Source organism: Staurois parvus, unplaced genomic scaffold, assembly GCF_062004578.1.
Source record: "Staurois parvus isolate SC_StPar_1 unplaced genomic scaffold, SC_StPar_1.0 ptg000151l, whole genome shotgun sequence".
Classification (NCBI taxonomy): Eukaryota; Metazoa; Chordata; class Amphibia; order Anura; family Ranidae; genus Staurois; species Staurois parvus.
The window spans coordinates 6,947,801-6,971,329 of NW_028317947.1; the positions used below are offsets into that span (position 1 = coordinate 6,947,801).

General features: G+C 42.4%; 1 protein-coding gene across 1 annotated transcript in view; it reads right to left on the bottom strand.

Moving 5' to 3' along the window:
* Window positions 1-19,408, bottom strand: part of MED24 (mediator complex subunit 24) — an 80,494-nt gene extending 61,086 nt beyond the window's left edge. Inside the window, exons 1-4 of the mRNA XM_089674379.1 lie at window positions 19,331-19,408; window positions 15,943-16,081; window positions 8,986-9,068; window positions 2,002-2,040 (exon numbers count right to left, since the gene is read on the bottom strand). Coding sequence (XP_089530505.1) covers window positions 2,002-2,040; window positions 8,986-9,068; window positions 15,943-16,072 — 252 coding nt within the window. The 5' untranslated portion in view covers window positions 16,073-16,081; window positions 19,331-19,408. The remainder of the gene's footprint in view (window positions 1-2,001; window positions 2,041-8,985; window positions 9,069-15,942; window positions 16,082-19,330) is intronic.
* Between the last annotated feature and the right edge of the window lie 4,121 nt (window positions 19,409-23,529).

Genomic DNA, 23,529 nt, shown 5'->3' on the forward strand with positions numbered 1-23,529 from the left:
TTGTACAGTATACAGACAGCTTAAAAATTACAGTCAATATATCTATATTTCCTTCATGACCTATATTCCGATTCAGGCCATATAGCAGGTGAGGCCAGGAAACAGGGGTGGTTGCACTTACAGACAGGAACCCTAGAATAAATCAGAGGGGGCTGGGGTTACCCCAGGAGGCTGGGCACTGAGGGGTTCCGCAACAGTCTGGGGGACACTGTGGGAGGCTGGGGGCAGTGTGAGGGTTAAGGGCTCTCAAAGGGCCTAAGAGCACTGTGGGGGGGAGGGGGGGTTGTGGCACACAGTGGGTATTTATGAGAGGCACTGTGGAAGATGTGAAACACTGCAGTGGGTTAAAAGATCTGCAGCTGGCTGGAGGCCCAGGAGGAAAGAGGCTCTGGCCCAGCAGCAAACCATGGCCTAAACCATTGTTCTATGGAGAAACCACAGTAGAAGTCATCTTCCTGCAACCAAACTACCTTAGACTAAAACCTCAAATGGAGCCGCACAAAAAAAAAAAAAAAAAGGGGAGGACAAGAAGGAGAGAAGTTACACCTTTAGCGCTCTTACCCATTTTGGTAAATTTCAGCTTAAACTATTGATCACTGTAAACACCATATTTGTTTTTAGATCAACAACAAGGTAAAGAAACAGTACAACTGTGGGCTAGATATGAGGCTAACAAATATTTCTAGTCAATATTCCAAATGTACCTAAGATTTTTTTAAAAATGTCATTTTTTTGGATCTGACCATAAAGAAAATTCTCACAAACCACTATTCTTTTACTGTAAACTTATTGAAACAATCTACAGCAAAACTATCGTCTGAGAGCACCAGGTTACAAGAAACAAGGGGTGGCCCAGGGCACTATAGCCAAGCGCTAGGTGACCAATTTTACCTGTTTTGCATTTTACATACATTTTCAGTTTTGCTTGGAAAATAATCTTTGTTACTCTTAACATGTGCTACTCCTCAAAATGCCTTTATGACATTTCCATACAATGTCTGCCCCGTGTCCCTTGTACACATCACAATAAACAATCTGGTTCTGCAAATAGCTTGTCTCTCAGCCAAACCCCGCATAACCTTCCCATGATGCAGTGAGCTAAATTCCACTTCCATACATCTTCTTTGACCAGAATTCTCTCCTTAATGTAAATATTTGCACTTCTCAGCTAGGATCCTGATTTTTTTTTTCCGCTCCGGGGGCGATGTGACCAGAACGCGATATTATGTACACATGAATGTATACATAAAAATGTAAACACACAGTCCTCATATGCCTCCAACAATCCAATGTGTCTTTATGAGAGGGAAAAACAGGCCAGCTCTGTAATTCCTGCTAAATGACATCTATACTTAATTTCATCTTCAATCTCGTCTGGTTTACATGAAATGGAAAAACATTGAGCCCAAACAGAAACCAGTTATGATATTTATTCCACTGAAACAGTCCCGAGACTATTTTTAGTTAGCACCGAGCACAGCATACTGTACAGAGGTTACACAGTTCCTGAGGCAGTCTATGCCTTCATCCTCATGTTCCCCGGTCGTTTGGCTTATATGGCCATCTCCTTGTTTATTGAACCCATTTGTCCACCAGTGCCAAAAGAAAATCGTGGAAACACAGAGGACTATGCGTGGAGGGTTAGAAACATGGAACACTTTCAAATCAGGATGGAGATAGTGCTCCTAGAACATAATCAACTGGGAAGCTTTCAGGATTGGAGTATCTCAAACTGGCCATACACTAGTACATTTTCTAACAACCATTTGTACAACCATTGCCACAGTACATTTGATGACGTGACGTATGTTTGAAACTACTTAAAAAACACTTTTGATTTTACCATCGCTATGCACCCCTCTGTATCTCTGATGAAAGGTCTACTTCCATAAACTTGGCAGGAGACAGACCCGGTCACCATGGTCTACACAGAAATTCACCTTCAAATTACAATTTAAGCTGAAAACATTATAAACACCATATAACAAACAAGACTCTTACCTTGCTGATGGCAGTCAATACAGTAGCATAAGATACCATCTGCAAAAGAAATAGCTCATCTTAGTCTCTACAGATTGACAAAGATCAAAAAGAGTAATCAAAGTGGATCTGTAACCAGGCCATAGTTGCAGGAACCATAAAGATATATATTCTCAAATTTCACAGCAGAAGAGCTGAAGTCATCCAAGTCTCAGCAGCTCAGCACACTCTGCTCAATGGGGAGCAGATTGAAGGGGCTCAGCTGTGATTCAGTAGTCTTCTATTTAGCTTTCTACTCTCTAAGGCAGGGGTCTCCAAACTGTGGCCTGAGGTCCGTGTGCGGCCCTCTGCTAGCCTTTATCTGGCCCTTGGGACACTATTCTTTCCAATGAGAAGGCATTAATCCTCCCACTGACACTAACAATGAGGCACTATTTCTTCCACTGATAGCAATGATGGGGCACTATTCTTCCCGCTGACACCAATAATGGGGCACTACTCTTCCTCCTACTAACCATCAACCCTGTGGACAGGTTTATTCTCACTGATGCTGGGCCCAGGACATTTTGTACCCCCAGTGGCCATAACCTGGCCCTCCTAAAGTCTGAAGGACAATAATCGGCCCTTTGAAAAGTTTGGAGACCCCTGCTCTAAGGTAAACCCAAAGCAGGAGCTCGGGAAAGGGGTGAGCGGAGCTGCCAAGGGAACAACTTGGACAGCTTCAGTGCTTTTGCTGTGAACCCTAAAGATACATTTCTCCACAGTGCCAGCAGCTACAGAGATCAGCAAAGGCTTGTTTTAAAGGAGAAGTCTCACTTTGTATTTTTTTAAATGCCAGTTGCTTGTTATCCTATGCTTCTGGGTATAGTACAAGCTGACATCTCTAGGCTTACAGTGCACCCTTCTCCCCTATTCCCAACAACACTCTACAAAGGTGACAGTCACAGGAATGCAGGAGGAGGGGGCACACTGTCACAGGTAAGAATGCACCAGAGCTCTGCCTGTGCTGCTGTTTAGACATATCCAGTCTTTATACATGCATTATGAGGAGCTGGGCTAGCAAAAAGAGCTCACTATACCCGGGGGCATTGGAAACTGTACAAAGGCTGCGCACCAAAGCATCCAATACTCAGGGGTCTCTGGTTCTGTATATGAAACTGTTCAGCTTTGCACTGAACCTATATGCCAGAAGATCCACATCCAGGGTACCCCACCTTCTGTAGAAGTATACATCTGGGTGAAGAGTCTACTCCCCTGGAGTCAGTCTTTAGATGCCTGGGAAAATCCGCCTTCAATTTTCCACGACATTCAAGAGAGGATGGGAACATGAAGTTCCACCCAAGACAGGCTTACTCCTTAGCAGCCCAACTTCTGGTGCCTCCCTGATGATTTATGTGCGTCACCGGCACTGCGGCACTGTCCAACTGAACCCTTATAGGGAGGCCCTCCAGCTGTTCCAACCAATTTCAGGATGTTGAGGGGTAAGGACCTCTCCTGTGGTGACCACGTTCCCTAGACTGAAAAATACTCTAGGAGAGAGGGAAAAACTATTTTCCCATCTCCAAAATTTGCAAAAAGTCCAGCAGTCCAGAGACAGTCTAGGGGTGTAACTGCATTAGGGAGTCCAATGACTGTATCCTCTATCCTGTGTCCACAAGACATTCAGTTGGAGGGACCTGAAATGAAACTGGGCAAAAGAGACTACCTCAAAAGGAGGCTACCAACTTTCTCAGAACCCACATGCAAAGCCAAATAGAGGGGTTTGTCAGAGTTTGAAGCAACTCCACCAGGGTTCTCAGAGCAAGCAGTTTTTGTGAAGGGGTAGAATCACTTTCGATTGGACCATGTCCAAGGCTGGACCTAAATATTCCAGGTTAGGAATAAGGCTGACTTTTGTACTTTAAAAGGACCAATTCATACTTCTCCAGAGTCTGCATCTTTCAATTTACACTGAACTCCAGAAGTAGAGCAGTCTGCTCCTTCAGAAGCAGGTTATCCAGGTAACCTATGACAGGAGTACAAAGAACCCAAGACTGGGGCTATTATCTTGGTGAATACTCTGGGAGAAACAGACAGGCCAAACAGCAGGGCCACAAACTATTAGCTAATTTTTCAGAAATCTTGAAAAACTAGCTAAAGTAGCAATATTTGAGCAGAGACTGCACAGACATGACCATTACCTAAGACACTAGCAAAATACTGAAGCTAGGGCTAGCTGAGAGGGGCCTTTTTTTGCCAGTGTCCAGTTTCCTGAAGGCAGCAGCATAACCCTATTATATTGGATATGATGAAACGCAGAGTCCTGGAATGTACGATAAATAAATATGCTTTTTTTACCCCACAAACTGATTGAAGTTTGCAGGAAAAAAAATTATTCAAAGTATTTCAGCAGACATCTTTCAAGCTATATTTAATTTGTGAAGTGCTATGAGAGTAAGGCTTGTTTACTTAAGAACTTTCAATGTCCATAGCCACATGTAAGTTCGGTGTGCAGGGAAATTATATTAATTTAACATCAACTTAAAAAGTGTGTGTGTGTGTGTATATATATATATATATATATAAATATAAAAAGCACCTGGTGATCCTGCCCAGTAACAAACTTCCTGCCCTAGAGTGACAGTGCTCACTCACTGTACTGTATCTTTGAAGAAGCAGTGTTGTCACTCTAGGACACCAAGGGGTTTATTTACTAAAGCTGGAGAGTCCAAAATCAGACTCCCTTCTGCATAGAAACCAATCAGCTTCTAACCTCAGCTTGTTCAATGAAGCTTTGGCAATGAAACCTGGAAGCTGATTGGTTTCTATGCAGAAGGGAGTCTGATTTTGGACTCTCTAGCTTTAGTAAATAAACCCCCAAGTGTTGTAGGACTACAGACTACACAACACTCCTTCCCATCAACTCATCTCCATAACACTAGAGGGATGTGTTCTGTAGTTCACAGATGTAAACTGGGTAGAGTGGATACCACCACAGAGTGTATGGGAACTTGAATATATACTGTAGAACAAAATGCTATATTTAAGGTAACCCTGTCATGACAAAGGTACAGGATCTGTCACTATTGACCTTCTTCTTAAAATGCTTGCTGCTTTGGTTGTGACTGGAATCAATACTTTCAGAGCCACTGATTTGGAACATACATACAGGAAATAAGTGTCAGGATTCTTTATCTTGATATGAGAACACCAGAAAAATTGAACCCAGTGCATTATAGGAGATCTATTATCACAGCATACACTCTCATTTTATAATAACAGCATTGTATTACCAATACAAACAACTGTTATTACTGACAATCTAGTATAATCTTACTTGAAAAGACATCATCTTCTCCCCTAAGCAAAGGCGGGCAATCCTTTGCCCCACGCTATCCCATTCCCTGCACCTCTGGGATTCTGTCCGCAAACAGGCGGCTCTCTATACCCCAAATTCTCCCGTTGCACCTATATTTGAAAACCCGGAGTTTCCCCCTGGTCTGCGGCCACAGGAATTTCGCTGGTGGATAAAGGCTTGTACCAGGTGGGACACTTTTTGGGTCATAGGGGGATATACCCCGCTTCTCATCTTATACAACAGCTTGGGATGCCTGCATCCGAACAATATTATCTGCAGCAAATTCTTCATTTTATCCCTTCCTTACATAGGAATGTCATTGACGCTCCCACGCGATCAGCGTTTGAGAGCAGATGTCTACGAGGCAGGGTTCGGAGGGGGGGGCATCTTAAGACTGTATAAGTTGTTTGTGTCTCACTCGAGTAGATCATATATGCTAGCCTGGGAGAAGGACATAGGCGAGGAGATAGAGAAGGATTGGTCCCTTAGAGTACACAGAGGCATTATGAATGTTTACATTGTGGAGGCGGGTTATAAGGTCCTCTCTCGCTGGTATTTAGTCCCGGATCGATTATCGAGAATGTACCCTGGCTCCTCCCCGCTCTGTTTTCGAGGATGTGGGCAAGTAGGCACGATATTCCATATTTGGTTGACGTGCCCTAAGGTTAGAAGATTCTGGATTCGAGTTCACTCCCTGATCTTCACAGTGACCATGATTACTGTAATGTTATTAAGAACCCCAGAACTGCTCTGCTTAGCGAACCTATTATGGGCGTCTCCAGGTCCCCACGACCTTAATTTCTATTAGGTTCCTAGCAGCTAAAATCATGATTGCTACTGCTTGGAGGGGTCCAATGGTTGACTTGACGTTGATGAAATGTAAACTGTCCTGGATTTTGATTAATGAGAAAATGGTCAGCATACTGCGGGACACTTCTGCTAAGTTTGAGCGGGTCTGGAATCCATGGCTTGATTATCTGCAAACTGGGTCCGAATATTGATATATGATTTGTTTAGGTTCAGTGGGGCTGGTCGAGTGGGTAGCCTCTATCCCATCCTCTTTTATTTATCTCTGCTTTTTTCCAGTCTATTATTGTTTTGTGATCACTCGGCCCTCTGATGGCTTATTGCAAGCTATAGTTACATTGTATGGTGTGGTGTTTTCTTTTATACCTGATGTAGGGGACTATAGCTTTTCACCTTTGGCACCCTGGGATTGTTTCCATGGTCCCAAACTTTCTACCCCTTTGAGTCTGCTGGAGACCCATTTCACGGTTTCCTATTTCAGGGTGGACTGAGCTACAGGATCGTGTTTTAATCTCTACTTCCACTGTGATTATATATGATTTGCTTGTATCTATGAGCTTCGCCTGTGTTGCGAGGTTATACTGTAAGGCTTTGGAGGGCCTACAAGGGCTATTGTTGTATACGTTTTCCTTTGTTATGCCTTAACAACAAAAAAATATTTAAACAGAAAAGTAATCTTCTATGTTGTGAGCTCTGCATGTCTGCTAGCCATCGTTTTCCACAACTTTCTGGATTTCCTGCATGCTTTGCAGCTCCTCCTCTGCCGTTTATTTTGATAAGAACTACATATCCCATGCTACCATGTATCCAGTAATTAGGGACAGATGATTGGTTCAAGAGGCAATATAACTATGCCCAGGGCCAATCATCTGTCCTTAAGCACAGGTAACAAATAGATATACGGAAACATGTGAAAAGTGGCAAACAGCCAAGGCTCCTGTAAGCCTCTCATTGCTTTGTACTGGCTTCCTGACCACAGCTGTTCGCAACCAGCTGTGATTCAAGCTGCAGGATTCTGCTAATGGCCATAATAACAAGCATGAATAAGGACTTAGAACCGATTACTCTCCAAAGTAACAGAATTCTGATGTTTAGAATATATTCAGATGCTTGTTAAAGGATAAGTACCGTATTTTTCGCTCCATAAGACTCACTTTTTTCCCCCCAAAAAAGGGGGGAAAATGTCAGTGCGTCTTATGGAGCGAATATAAAGCGGCCGGTCCGGTATTTCTGCCGCCACCATGTCAGAATACCGGACCGGCCACTCAGCTCTTCTCTCCTGCAGGGCCTTACCTGTTCCTCGCTCCAGCGCTGCACAGTCTTCCCGCGCTGGCTTCTGTGACAGCCGGGTGCCCACTGCGCATGCGCTGCACTTTGTGAATGGTCCAGTGTTTTCTGGGACACATGACAGGTCCCAGAAGGCGCCGGGCCATTCACAAAGCGCAGCGCTGCTCACGCATGCGCAGTGGGCACCCGGCTGTCACAGAAGCCGGCGCGGGAAGAAGAGGGAAAGACAACTCCGCGGAAGTGGGAGCGGGTACCTGTCAAATTCAGGTACCCACTCCCCCTCCCTCCCCAAAGGTCAGCAGTCTCTGGTCATCCCCTGCACTGTCTGCAGTCTCTGGTCATCCCCTGTACTGTGTCCCTGGTATTTTCCCTGTACTGTGTCCGCAGTCTCTGGTCATCTCCTGTACTGTGTCCGCAGTCTCTGGTCATCTCCTGTACTGTGTCCGCAGTCTCTGGTCATCTCCTGTACTGTGTCCGCAGTCTCTGGTCATCTCCTGTACTGTGTCCGCAGTCTCTGGTCATCTCCTGTACTGTGTCCGCAGTCTCTGGTCATCTCCTGTACTGTGTCCGCAGTCTCTGGTCATCTCCTGTACTGTGTCCGCAGTCTCTGGTCATCCCCTGTACTATGTCTGCAGTCTCTGGTCATCCCCTGTACTATGTCTGCAGTCCATTGGTTCAGAATATTTTTTTTTCTTGTTTTTCGCCTCTAAAACCTAGGTGCGTCTTATGGTCAGGTGTGTCTTATGGAGCGAAAAATACGGTATATCTAAAGCTCATTTGGCCATACTTGTCCTGTGAGTCACAGTGATGCACTTAGTTCTGAACTCCTGTAACCCAGCTTCAGCTGACAAGTTGGGCTTTAGATGTCAGAGCCGCTCCCGTTGCACAGCCCGGCGCTCTAGTAAGCGCTGGAGGACCAGAACAGAGAGTCAGTAACTGGCAGTCACAGTTCTCTGAGCAGAGAGAGCAATCAGCGGTCATGTGATCACTCAGTTGGCAGTCTTAGAGCCAGAGAGGGACAACTGCAGCATCACATAGATGATGCCTGCACAAAGGTAAGTATGTTTGGTTTATTTTTAAGCCACACTTTTAATGTTTACACTCAAGTTGATTTCCTAACTATCTCCACGGACAAACATTTGCACTTGGAGCTCTCATTAACATCTGTCTGATGGCTGGATCACAAACAAACGACCATCTACCCTCCCGTGAGTAATTACAATCCTTAGGGCCTGTGCTGACAGACATATTTTTAAGTCAGATGACGTTTGCATTACCTCACAAGTCTATGAGAATGCAATACCTGCCTGAAGCAGGACACTTGCAGGGCAGAAAGAAAGACACCTGAAAGTCAAATGCACCTGTCTATGAATTCTGAAAAATCTCAAAAACGTCTAAAACTTATGTCTAAGTAATAACATTGACACAAGTCCAAATACGATCAAGACGAGTCCTTGGAAAGATTAAACAGAAATGATTGAATTAATTTTAGAAGAAAAACTTGATTAAATCAAAAAGTAAACTAATTATTCTTGAACTGGTCAAAGCAACGATAAGACTATTAGATTACATACCTGAGAGTTGATAGCATACTTGAGGTAAGACAATATCAGAGGGTTGGGCGCTGGTCCAATCATGGCCTGGTCCAAAAGTGCTTCTGTAGGAGAATAAAATTTAAATAAGAATGATAGAACCTTGCAAATGTACTACCACAGAGCAGAAATGCCAATTTATTTATAAAAAAGAGTAACTTTTTTTTTTTAATGCTAAGGCAAAGAGCATAGTCATTAAAAATCTGCTTCACCCCTCTGTGATATGCCACTCAATTAGGGACATATTAATCTGTTTTTAGTGTCTAGCAGAAGACAGAAGCTCAAGGCCTGTCATGAGGCTATACATAACCACTGTATTATAGGTGCAGCTTACACAGATCAGAGCTCAAAGATATGTCCTAAAATGATCCACTTTGTCAGTACTAACAAGAGCAATGAGCATGAGCTATAACAGTGGTGGTCAACTTAAATTTAATAGATGGCCTCAAGTGCGGCCCCTGACACATCCAGAGGGCCACACAACAGCAGTGTGTTTTTGTACTTTGAGATGCATTACATTGAGTCAGGCTATGAAGCCGCTCAGTCCTGGTGCAAAGTACAGCAATGCACACTAAAAAGAAAGCTGGAGCGATCATTGGTGTTAGTGACCACGATAATAACCCCTAGTACATTGGTAGTGAAATTTAAACCCCCTTCTGGCGGTCAGTATAGTTGCAGTGAATATTACGGTGTTACTAAACCCAGGACCCTGCATTCACTATATCTGGTCTCCTACACTACACAGAACATGAAAATGCAATTATTTTAGTAAATATAAACTGCTAAATACCTTTTCTCATCAGCAGTTAGAGAAATCTTGTGACTTCTATCAGTGTCTGGCCGAACACTGGTTAAAGCTTGTAGGAGGAGTTTTCAATCTCCCCTATGAGGCTGCAGGACCCCTGAGCCTCTGTCTGAACAGTGCTGATTGGCTCTGTGCTGATCACATGTACTCTCCCAAGAAATAGCTCTCTACCAATACACACCAAACTGAACATGTGCAGAGTGACTCAGAGAGCTCTGTACAATCAGCAGATAGATTGGGGACAGAAGAAGAAGGGGAGGATCAGAGAAGCCCGGATCAAACAGCCTTTTTACACAATGCAGAGGATTACCCCTTAGGTTCCACAGTGAATAAGCATGCTTTACTGCATATACAGACTAATGTTACTGCTGTGGGTTTAGCAACACTTCAACTCCACTGCTGGGTGCTAGAATGTAAAAGAGTATTTCAGCATACGGCACCCCGCTGCCACTCAGTAAAGGGAAGCCCAATAAGTGGCTGGCTACACACAGAAGGCCAGTGGATTATGTGCTGGGCACCACTGATCTAGAACGTTAATTCTGTAGACATTTGTATTGCACTTATTGAAGTTCATGTTGGAAGCCAAAAACATGTTTTTTACAGTTCCACTTTAACAGACAGAATGGAAAATTTAAAGTAGCCAATACAACATATACGTTTCTCTGGTTCTGTTTTTTAGCCTTTTCTATTGTAAATGGAAGCTTATGGTTCCTTAAATACATTTAGGCTCCTAGTAGAGGCTTCTTGTGCATCCCAAATTATACATTATTATTACAGTAATAAACCCAAAAGCAAAACATTTATTATACTACAGCTTACCAATTCTTAGATGTGGTGGTTGCACTAGTTTTCTTTTTTAGTCTCTCTTTCCTTTATTTTTGTCTGGTGATCCAGCCAGTAAGTCTTTTGGTTTTCAAAAGAACAAGTGTGACTGCAGTGTGATTTGGAGCTTGGCTTCAGTTTGTTAGTGTATCTAAATCTGTAAGTACATCTAACACTCACCTCCCCTCAGAATGACAATGATGCTGTCCAAAGATGTCCCGGTGCCCCTTCATCCAGTGGGGGGCACTCTAATACAGGTGGTGTGTTATTGTACAGATCACCAGGTTAATAGAGAGGCTAAAAGCCAAAAAACAAAAAAAGAAAAAAAACAAAAAAAGAAAACGAATACAGCCACCACATCTAATGATTGGTAAGCGGCAATACGTCACATTTTTGGTTTTAATACGGCTTTAATAATCACTCTTGGAATCTCCTGGGGGCGTTCTGAGACATTTATATTGTTTAAAGTGGAAAAGCTTGTCCAACCCTTAAAGCTTCAACTTCTGGCCAGAAACATTTTGTTCATTTTTTTAATACAACAGGGAAGTTTAAAACATTTATTGGGTTTTATATTGCTGTTTGGGACTCCATTTGTAGAGATATCCCCTCATATCCTGTGCCTGGGACACAGGGACAAGAAATGAGGTAACAAATCACTGGGACATGAAGATACAACAATAAAAATCCAATGGAAGATCTACTGTTAACCCTCTCTCCTTAAAACTGAACTCTAAGAAGATATAAAGACACACATTAATGCAGGTCTGTAATCATTATTACATTATTTATTGTATTGTTTAAATGCAAGAAGCCAACTGCCTGAAATTGAACTGATTGCAGTCCCAGTACAGCTGGGCTGGAGTGTAAGAGTGAGCTCATGTGCTGGAAAGTAGCATGTTGACAGAAGGAATAAGCAGGGTGACAGACAGAGCTCACAACTGTGCTGCTTCTCCTTTCACTGTCCCATCACAAGTTGTGTGGCGGGTCCAGGACAATCTGGGCTCAAAGGAAATCGGTTGAAAGATGCTGGCCATCAGACTGAGGGCACCTAGTGGCAGAAAAGTGCTTTAGAGGGAAATTTCTTGATTGGGTGTGGATTCACACATGTGCGATGCGGATTGAAGCTCTCGTTTCATAGCTAATTGACACAGTAGTAATTAAGCGGTTCAGGTCAGGTTTAGATCAGAATTTTATCCTGTTCACAACTGATGACGTGCATTTTAGACACAGTTCCCATAGAAGTCAATAGCCTATAATCCACACCTGAATCAGACCGCACTGCTCAGAAATCAGACAGGACTCTTTTTCAGCCCAGGTTCACAACAATGAGGTGCGGGAAATGCTGCGAATCCTGTGTGTTTCGCACACCGCATTGCAATCGCATCACATGTAGTGTGGGTGTCAATAATAAGTTAATGGCACCCCATAACCAATCACAAAACATGATGAAATTGCCAGAAATCGCATTGCATGGGTGAGAGCACCCATGCGATGCAATTCAGGTGCGGATTTAACAAAAAAAAAAAAAAAGGGAGTCCTGCACCTTTTTGGTGCAGATGCGATTTTAGCCATACAAAGTGTATGGCTCAAATCGCACCACACAGACATTTGCATGTCATTCACACAGGAATGCGGTGCGATTCATGTGCGAATTACATGTGGTGCCCTGCACAGCATAGTGTAAACCCGCTGTTAATCCGCAGTGCCAGTGCACTGGACATTCGTGATGTCATGTGGATTGGATACGGTTCAAAAACATGTATGTGACCCAGGACTGAAGGTGAATATTGCAGCAAAATCTGGTTTTCTTGTTTTGTATTTCAATGGGCTATTAGTTTGTATCTTATTTTGCTTGGAGTTCTGCTTTAAATGCTTTTGTTGCTGTGAAAGAGATTTCCCATACAGCTTACCCCTCTCCTCCTCCTCCTGTATGAGGATACAGACAAAATACAAATTTGACATAGGCTTTAATCCGTTGCACAAAAAAAAAAATCAAAACAATTTTGACTACAGTTAGTTTTAAGCACAAGTCTGACATGACATTTCATACGAATATTTCCCAGTTAAACATAACCACAATTATTTTCCCACGTTTCCTGGCTGCCACAACCCCACTACTACTGCCAAGTATGCACTCAGTCCAATGATTTTTTTTTTTTAAATCAGCGCTAGGGACAGAATTTACATTAAAGGGTAAGTTTACCTTTAGTAACAGTTTACTTGTTACACCCGTATTCAGGGTTTAACTTGTTACTAAAGTAGCAGCCCTGCGATACCCCATCCCTCATGAAGATGGGCAGAAGAACCTCTCCTTGCACCCGCTGTCAGAATTCAAAAACAGCACAACTGTGTAGGGTTCCATTCACACAGTCACATCATTCATTCATAGAGCTCTGTGAACGAATGAACTACAAGTCCCATCTGCCATCATGGCAGACGGCTTGTAGTTCTCAATGAACTGCGAGAATGAAGGTGATGGCTCTCGTAGTTCATTGATTTTTCTGTTCTTAGTAGTCTGCAGGAGCCTGCCATTGCACCCAGGACAAAAAATAAATAAATAAAATGTACATTTTTTTTTTACCTACAAATTTTTTACCAAACATTTATTATTTTCACAAACCTCAACTTAGCCTTTAAATGATGATTGGATTGTCCTGTGTGCTGGTGGCTGCTCTTTCAAATTTTCCATCTTCTGCCTAATATACCCCACAGCAGAGATCTTACTCTGCTGCAGGAGTTAATACAATTGGCTTCACCATTGACAGGAACTTGTCAAACGTGCTGACTATGCCCTCGCTTTATGCCCCCTGCTCCACTCCTAGAAGAATTAATATCACTTTGATGGGTGTATAAATGAAAAGGTCCATCTCCTCCATTCATAAATTGCTTTTCATTGTGGGAAGTGATAGTACAGTTTCTATGAATGGAGCTGGGTAGAGTGTGATAAAGTGCCAGCACATCTGAAGAGCCCACTGGCTTGGGTTAGGCAGCTCACAACAGAAAAGGCCATTATCCAGTGGGTACCCCAGCAGGTTGCCAAAAATCATACACACATACATGGAAGGAGCTCCAGACCACAAGATAAAAGAGTTCAAATTCATTTATTGTTATTGTTTTAAAAAAATTCCAACGCGTTTCAGGGATCAAAGGAACTCTCCCCTTCATCATGTCTTCAAGTAAGAATGAGAACCTTGAATGGACTCAAAGCTGTCCTGTGTGAATCTGTGTAGGGAAGCTAATTGCTGGATCAGAAGAATTACTGGCTAGGAGTTTCTCCAACGCAATCAGTCTGATCCAGCAATGACCTTCCCTGCACAGATTCACATAGAAAAGCTTTATTTTTAGTCCATTCAAGGTTCCCATTCTTACCTGAATCTCTGATGAAGCGGGAGTTCCTTTCACCCCCCCAAAAACACGTTGGCTGTTTTTTTTAGCACAGTACCAATTAATGATTTTGTACTCTTAATTTTTTGTCCGGCACTCATTCCAAATATTTATCTGTTTTTCTGGCACCTTGGAATTTTGGAGATGTCTGACCATCTTAGGTGTTTTAAATCTTTCCATCGCACTAGCTATACAATAAAATACAACAAACTGAAATTCCAACAAGGAAAGTGGAACCCCTTGTAACTGACTCAAAAAGTGTGCAGATCTTGGAACTCTAGTGCACAGATTCCTAGGCGTGCTACTGCTATTTTGCTCCTGGGCACTTTATTACTTTGTTTCAAACAAATTCATTGTGGTGATTCTGTCACATTGAGTCCTCATACGTTTATGGAATATTGGAGCCCTGAAGAAGGGGGATACTTCTGAGCTCCTGAAACACATTGGCTGTTTTGTATTGTCTTATGAAACAAACACCATTAGTAAGAGTTTTTGGACTCCCGGGTTTGTTGGTTTGACGCTTCTATATGTTGTTTCAAAGCTCCAGGTCCCCCAGTTTGAGGGGCACCCTGTTTTGTGTTTGACAGCAGCCTTACCTGAGTCATTGTGCCTCATATGAATTTGTCTGATCTCTTCAAACCACGAGCCATTGATGAGTCGAATCCAAATATCTTAGTTACACATACTCCAGTTTCAGCATAAAGCCCCCATCCCGTAACCTACTGATGGGGGCCATGGGCAGAAAAAATACCCAGTCCTTCCAGGTATGGAAGTGCATGTGACATTGATGTATTGAAAATTAATACTTTATTATGCACACACTGGCCTTATGCAACTGTCCTGTTTTTTGTGAGCATTCAGTGGTCACAGACCAGCATCTAATTTTGGGTGAACTGGTCTGATTTTCTATAAAATGTGAGAATTCCAGAAGCTTTACTATACTCTTCGAGAAAGTGCAGAGGTACTACACATACCTGCAGAAACCTCCAAAGTCCCCACCACTGCACTCAAATACTAAGCTGCTCTGATGGGCAAAGCTCTGCAGTTTCCTGCTGGCGTTGGAGGTTTCTCACCGACCTCCCAACACATCCCTATTGGATCAACATTATAGTTTGTTGCTTCAAAGACTATGGCTTCATTCACATGGTTGTACAGTGTGCAGAGCCTGCATACTGACATTTCCAGGACTTGCTACCACAGAGTACAGCCACCCATTGAGATGCATTAGTAGAGTATTTGGTTGTGAGCTGGGGCTTGTTCAAACACTTGCACGACACAAGCACTGACGTATTCTCTGTGCTCACACTATCGGAGCATACGTCAGTATGCAAGAGGGTGCATTACGCAACCCCCATGCACGCCTGCCTCTTCTTATGCATCTTAATGAGCGGTTGTATGCGGTGACAGTTGGTCCATGAAATGCCAGTACACAGGTCCTGCACAAACCTGTGTATGAGGCCTAACAGTAAGGTACCCATGGAATGAGGAGTGGGCTGGCATCCATACCACAGGAAAGTAAAGCTTTGCACATCACAACTGGCCAGTATTCAGTTATAAACCCAGAGATTTATGCAGGTAAGTGCCCCTCAATGCACCTGTTGCTATCCTAATGGAGGTCAGTGAGTGATACCCCGCAAAAGAAAAAGCTAAATACTAATCCACTGAGCAACAAAGCAAATCTTCGTTCACTGAAGAGCTTTGAGACATGTCAAAAAGCATGTTCACACTCTTAAACAGAGGCTGCCTGCTGGACAGGTAAGTTATCCACCTATTCTTTTACAGAGTGGTATTACCAGAGTTCCATTCCGATGGTGAGAGAGTTTTTACTTTTCTGGATTTAACAAAAAGGAAAATTATCAATTCAGGATAGACTGAACTGAAGTGCAAAATTGAACTTAAGCAGTCTGCTGACTTTTAGTTTAACTGACCTGCTAGGTTCAAGATGTCCCATGTTACTCCTTTGGGAAAGAATCTCTTCATATTGATAGCCCATTGGTAGTCGCTCCATCTCTCCTTCCAGGCCTGCAGGATGGCCTGCTTCAGATTCATTAACTTCATGGTTCAGACCTGTTTAAGCACAAAATATCCAATCTTACATCTATACATTGATTAAAACAAACTTAAGCCATGATTTCACCTGGTGATCAAGCCAGTAACACACTTCCTGTCTAAGGGTGTGTCCACTATGGATGGAGGAGCAATGGAGACACCTTTGTATGGACTTGACTAACTTGCTTTTTTTTTTTTTCTGGAAAATAACAAACCTGTATAGTGCTGAATAGCAAGAAAGTGGCAACGGGGAGGGGTAAAACTTTTTGATAGTCAAGTGGATAAAGTATAAGTCACCGGTCACACCACTGCAAATTAAAATCACGCGATTTGTGTGCAATTTAAGCATGATTTCAGGTGCAATTTCTGAAGACTTTATTGCTACTTGTGAAGATTATCAATGATTTCTTGCAATTTGCAGTGCGATTTCTTTATATTCTATGTATGAAAAATTCCAACAAAAGTGCAGAGAAAGTAATGCAAGAACTACTTTAGAAATCTTGCTGCAGTAAATCGTACAGGTTAAGACACTGACATTCATTAGATGCGATTTCAGGTGCAATTTAAATTTTCAAATCACACCTGAAGTTGCACAGGTATGACCAGGCACTTAGTGGCTAAATGCAATTTTTTTTTTAGTTTTGTATAGAGTGGAGATGGATTAGAACCCCTGTCAGTTTTTATTGCTGTCTGTACTCATTAGGGAGATTCACCCTATTTGTCTGGTTTACAATTATCAGTGAAAGTGAAAGAAAATCCAACTTTTTGGGTTGTCCCCAGAACAATAATATCTCCTGAGGGGGACACTAGTTCTGGTGACCCAAGAGATTCCTTTAACCGCTTTCCCGCCACCCTATAATAGAACTACTGCTACAGGGACATATACGTGATTTACATTTCCCCGCCAGCACCCGGCGATTGTTGGGCAGAGACCTGTGTGTAAACAACAAAGGTCTCTCTCCTGCCAGCAAGGACATGCTGCTGTGTATTTCTCTGCACAGCAGAGATATACACAGCAGCATGTCTCTGTAGTAAAACACACACAGCACGTCATGTAAAACAGCACGCTGTTAACCCCTTGATCGCTTCAGATGTTAAGCCCTTCCTGCCCAGTGTCATTAGTACAGTGTCAGTGCTTTTTATTAGCACTGATCACTGTATTAGTGTCACTGGAGATGTCAGTGACAGTTAGTCAGTACCCCCTCAGTGTCAGAATGCCCGCCGCAGTCCCGCTATATGCTGCTGATCGCCACCATTACTAGAATTTAAAAAAATAAATTCCAGTATATATACCGCCATTTGTAGACGTTATAACTTTCATGTAAACCAAATAATTTTCATGTATTGGGATTTTTTTTTTTTTTTTTTAGCAAAGAAATGTAGAATACATGTTAGCCAAATTTATGAAGAAATTTGTTTTTTGTTTTTTTTCCACTGGATATGTTTTATAGCAAAAAGTTAAAAATATTACTTTTTTTTTTTTTCAATATTGTCGGTCTTTTTTTGTTTATAGTGCAAAAAATAAAAAAAGCAGAGGTGATCAAATACCACCAAAAGCTAAATTTGTGGGAGAAAAAAACTCCATAAATTTCATTTATGTACAGCGTTGAATGACAGTGTAATTGTCAGGTAAAGTAACACAGTGCCGTATTGCAAAAATGGCCTGGTCGGGGAGGGGGAATAAATCCTCTGGAGGGCAAGTGGCTAAGTAAGCCATGTTTCAGCTGCTTTAGGTCAGGCACCGTATCGACTGTCAGATCTCAGGTCACCCGAGATCTGACAGTCGATGACTCTCACAGTTATTTTGCAGGGATTATATCTCACGTCCTGTTTTCCCGTCCAGGAAGTGCAGCAAACTCTCCCCAATGGGACACAGAGGGCAGAAAAACAGACAGGGGTCATAAGCATCCCTTATGCAGGCCACAGATGGGTCGAATTCAGAATGATTTTTCGTCGAAAATCAAAAACGTTGTTCGCTCAGTAATCCGATGGTGCCATCAATGATTTCGAAAATCGGCCGACCAAGTCATAAAGTTCACCCCATACAACAGGTGAAAATTCGGTTCCTTCCAGGTCACGGCTCATGCGCATATTCTTTTTGGAAAAACGATCGTACGATTTGACCATCGAGTTGAAAATCTGTAGTTTTTCACAAATTTTCCAACATGCCCGATCACCGAAAAGGGGAGGGACCATGAAAATCGGCAGGTGCCACTGACCCACTAACAGAACGAAAATCAGCCGATTATTCTTAGGTCGAATTTGGACCCATGTATGAGGGCATAAGGGAGGGTTATGACCCCTGACAGTTTTTCTGCACTCTGTGTCCCATTGGTGAGGGTTTGCTGCACTTCCTCTCCTGTAGCCAAAACAGGAAATGAGATATAATCCCTGCAAATTAACCACTTGCACTCCAGAGGATTTATTCTCCCCCCCCCCCCCCCCCTTCCTGACCAGGCCATCTTTGCACTACGGCACTGCGTTACTTTAACTGACAATTGTGCGGTCATGCAACACTGTACTTAAATTACATTTATCTCCTTTTTTCCCCACAAATTGAGCTTTCTGTTGGTGGTATTTAATCACCCCTGCTTTTTTTTATTTTTTGCGCTATGAACAAAAAAAAAAAGACCGACAATATTGAAAAAAATAGTAATATTTTTGACTTTTTGCTATAAAACATATCCAGTAGAAAATGCAAAAAAAAAAGTGTCATCTTTTATTTCTGTCTAATAGCCAAAACAGGAAATGAGAAGAAATCCCTCCAATGTGAGGGTGTCAGCAGACCAAGTGTCCCCATTGGAAGATTACCCCTTTGTTCCTGTACTGGTGACAACCCAAAAAAGTGGAATTTCTTTTTTTTTTTCTGTTTTCACTCTCAGTGATTGAAGTAAACAGAACCAAATAGAACAGGTAGACCTCCCTAGCAGTGTCACCATCAGCAATACCAAGTGACAGGGGTTCTAATCCTTCTCCATTCTACTCAAAACTAAATGTAAAGTTTAGCCATTAGTTATACTAGATGTGCACTACAAACCCTTCTATGGGGATACAGCAGCCCCCCATTTAGGGTCAGTATTGACACCCTTGTGATAGGTGACCATCCCATATACAGGATGTAAACACAGCACATCCAACACAGTGTTAGCACCCAGGAAGAAAGAACTTCCAGCGAGCTCCATGCACCCATCATTCTGCTGATCTAGAGGCAGTCTCAACCATCCCATTACAACACCAAACCTGCTCATCCCCATCCTCCCCTCTCACCTCCGATCTCTCCACACTCATTCCTATGAATAGGGAACCTCCATACCGGCTCCGCCCACCTGCCCGGCCTGTGTCGCCTGCTGATGACATTGCACGGGCCGCGAATGCTCATGGGAGTTGTAGTTCACAGTCAATGCACGGGGCGCCGCTCAGTTCTGGCGGGAAGTCTCTTGAGCCACATGAGGCGCCAGCGTGAGGTAGAAGAGTTGTCGTCGCCTCAGACAGAGCTGTGCCGGTACGTTGTCCGCAGTCACACCAGAGAGACACCAACAAGCAGCGTTTTCTTTTTTTTTTGTTTTATTATTTTTTAATATTTGTGTGAGACTTTCATGTTTTTTTGGGGGTTAGGTCCGTTATCACACACAGCAGTACATGTTGGTGCGCTTTTGGGCAGCAGCTTGTATTGTAAATTCCTGTTTTACAGAATGTGGCATTTAAGATGGAAAATCTAAGGGCCAGTTCACACTACATGTGTTTCAGTTACTTTTTTTCTGCATCCAAAACGCACAGAAAGTAGGTGATATGGTTGTCAATGTCATCGTGCACATCAGTGCTTTCAGTTCCAGTGCGTCCAGATGCAGAAAAATAGAACAGGCTGCATTTTTCCTGCACAGAATTGTACTGGAACGCGGTAAAATACATAAAAAACGCACATGTCCCTATTTAAATTGAAGAAAAAGAGTGAAAATGAACAGGAATGCATAAAAAACGCTTCGGAACGGGTCAAAAACATGCATGTGGAAACATCTGGACTGCGTTTCTAAAGTGTGACTAGGCCTTGAGGGCCTGTTCACACCACATGCAGTCCAGTGTGTTTTTTTTTTTCCCCTACATCAAAAATGCATTGATAGTAGGTTACATGGTTTCCGATGGCATAGTGCGGTCAGTTCCAGAAAAAATAAATAGAAAAATAGAACATGCTGCATTTTTGTCTGAACTGTACATAAACACAGTAAAATGCATCAAAAATGCACCGGAATGCACCTCTCCTTATTTAAATTGAAGAAAAAGAGTGGAAACATAAACTGGGAAGCATCAAAAACGCACCTGTCCATATTTCAATTGAAGAAAAAAAAAGGAAACATGAACTGGGATGCATCAAAAACGCAGTGGAATGCATCAAAAACACATCGGCACGTGCAAAAAAATCATAAAAACCGCTCCTGTCCCTATTTAAATTGAAGAAAAATGAACTGGGATGCATCAAAAACGCAGTGGAATGCATCAAAAACACATCGGCATGTGCAAAAAATTCATAAAAACGCTCCTGTCCCTATTTAAATTGAAGAAAAATAGAAGAAAAATGAACTGGGATGCATCAAAAACGCAGTGGAATGCATCAAAAACGCATCAGCATGTGCAAAAAATGTATAAAAAACGCTCCTGTCCCTATTTAAATTGAAGAAAAAGAGAGAAAAAATGAACTGGGATGCATAGAAAACGCACCGGAACTTGTCGAAGTACACGCGGAAACGCATCTGGACTGCGTTTCTATAATATGAACTGGCCCTGAGGTCCTGTTCACACCACATCCAGTCCAGTGCGTTTTTTTTTTCTACATCAAAAATGCATTGATAGTAGGTTACATGGTTTCCAATGGCATAGTTCACTCCAGTGTGGTCAGTTCCAGAAAAAATAAATAGAAAAAGTAAAACATGCTGCATTTTTTTCTGAACTGTACATGAACACAGTAAAATGCATCAAAAACGCACCAGAACGCACCTGTCCCTATTTCAATTAAAAAAAAAGAGGAAAAAGGAACTGGGATGCATCAAAAACGCAGTGGAATGCATCAAAAACGCACTGGAACGTGCAAAAAAATGTATCATAAATGCTCCTGTCCCTATTTAAATTGAAGAAAAAGAGAAGAAAAATGAACTGGGATGCACAAAAAACGCACCGGAACTTGTCAACGTACATGCGGAAATGCATCTGGACTGCGTTTCTATAATATGAACTGGCCCTGAGGACCTGTTCACACAACATGCAGTCCAGTGCGCTTTTTTCTTTCTACATCAAAAATGCATTGATAGTAGGTTACGTGGTTTCCGATGGCATAGTTCACTCCAGTGCGGTCAGTTCCAGAAAAAATAAATAGAAAAAGTAAAACATGCTGCATTTTTTTCTGAACTGTACATGAACACAGTAAAATGCATCAAAAACGCACCGGAACATGTCAAAAACACGCATGTGGAAATGCATCTGGACTGCATTTCTAAAGTGTGAATTGGCCCTTAGGGCCTGTTCACACCACATGCAGTCCAGCACGTTTTTTTTCCCTACATCAAAAACGCATTGATAGTAGGTTACATGGTTTCCGATGGCATAGATCACTCCAGTGTGGTCAGTTCCAGAAAAAATTAATAGAAAAATAGAACATGCTGCATTTTTTTCTGAACTGTACATGAACATAGTAAAATGCATCAAAAACGCACCTGTCCCTATTTAAATTGAAGAAAAAGAGGAAACATGAACTGGGATGCATCAAAAACGCAGTGGAATGCATCAAAAACGCATCGGCACGTGTAAAAAAATTCATCAAAAATGCTCCTGTCCCTATTTAAATTGAAGAAAAATAGAAGAAAAATGAACTGGGATGCAACAAAAATGCAGTGGAATGCATCAAAAACGCACCAGAATGTGCAAAAAATGCATCAAAAACGCTCCTGTCCCTGTTTAAATTGCAGAAAAATAGAAGAAAAATGAACTGGGATGCATCAAAAACGCAGTGGGATCCATCAAAAACGCACCGCAACGTGCAAAAAATGCATCAAAAACGCTCCTGTCCCTATTTAAATTGAAGAAAGAGGAAAAATAAACTGGGATGCATAGAAAACGTACCGGAACTTGTCAACGTACATGCGGAAACGCATCTGGACTGCGTTTCTATAATATGAACTGGCCCTGAGGTCCTCTTCACGCCACATGCATACAAGAACTGTCACAGAAGACTACGGGGGGGGGGTGAAGGACAACTTCTGCTTCCAATCGCCTTAGGCGATCGCAGTGGAAGTGGAGGCGGGTACATGGGTACAAAAACGCACAGGACTGCATGTGGTGTGAACAGGCCCTCAAGGCCGGTTGACACTATAGAAACGCAGTCCAGATGCGTTTCCGACACGTTCCGATGCATTTTTGATGCATTCCAGTTCATTTTTCCTCTTTTTCTTCAATTTAAATAGGGACAGGTGCGTACCGGTGCATTTTACTGTGTTCATGGACAGTTCAGAAAAAAATGCAGCATGTTCTATTTTTCTATTTTTTTTCTGGAACTGGAATGCACTGGAGTGATCTACAGTCAGGTCCATAAATATTGGGACATCGACACAATTCATACATTTTTGGCTCTATACACCACCACAATGGATTTGAAATGAAACGAACAAGATGTGCTTTAACTGCAGACTGTCAGCTTTAATTTGAGGGTATTTACATCCAAATCAGGTGAACGGTGTAGGAATTACAACAGTTTGCATATGTGCCTCCTACTTGTTAAGAGACCAAAAGTAATGGGACAGAATAATCATAAATCAGACTTTCACTTTTTAATACTTGGTTGCAAATCCTTTGCAGTCAATTACAGCCTGAAGTGTGGAACGCATAGACATCACCAGACGCTGGGTTTCATCCGTGGTGATGCTCTGCCAGGCCTCTACTGCAACTGTCTTCAGTTCCTGCTTGTTCTTGGGGCATTTTCCCTTCAGTTTTGTCTTCAGCAAGTGAAATGCATGCTCAATCGGATTCAGGTCAGGTGATTGACTTGGCCATTGCATAACATTCCACTTCTTTCCCTTAAAACACTCTTTGGTTGCTTTTGCAGTATGCTTTGGGTCATTGTCCATCTGCACTGTGAAGCGGCGTCCAATGAGTTGTGAAGCATTTGGCTGAATATGAGCAGATAATATTGTCCGAAACACTTCAGAATTCATCCTGCTGCTTTTGTCAGCAGTCACATCATCAATAAATACAAGAGAACCAGTTCCATTGGCAGCCATACATGCCCACGCATTGACACTACCACCACCATGCTTCACTGATGAGGTGGTATGCTTAGAATCATGAGCATTTCCTTTCCTTCTCCATACTCTTCTCTTCCCATCACTCTGGTACAAGTTGATCTTGGTCTCATCTGTCCATAGGATGTTGTTCCAGAACTGTGAAGGCTTTTTTAGATGTCGTTTGGCAAACTTTAATCTGGC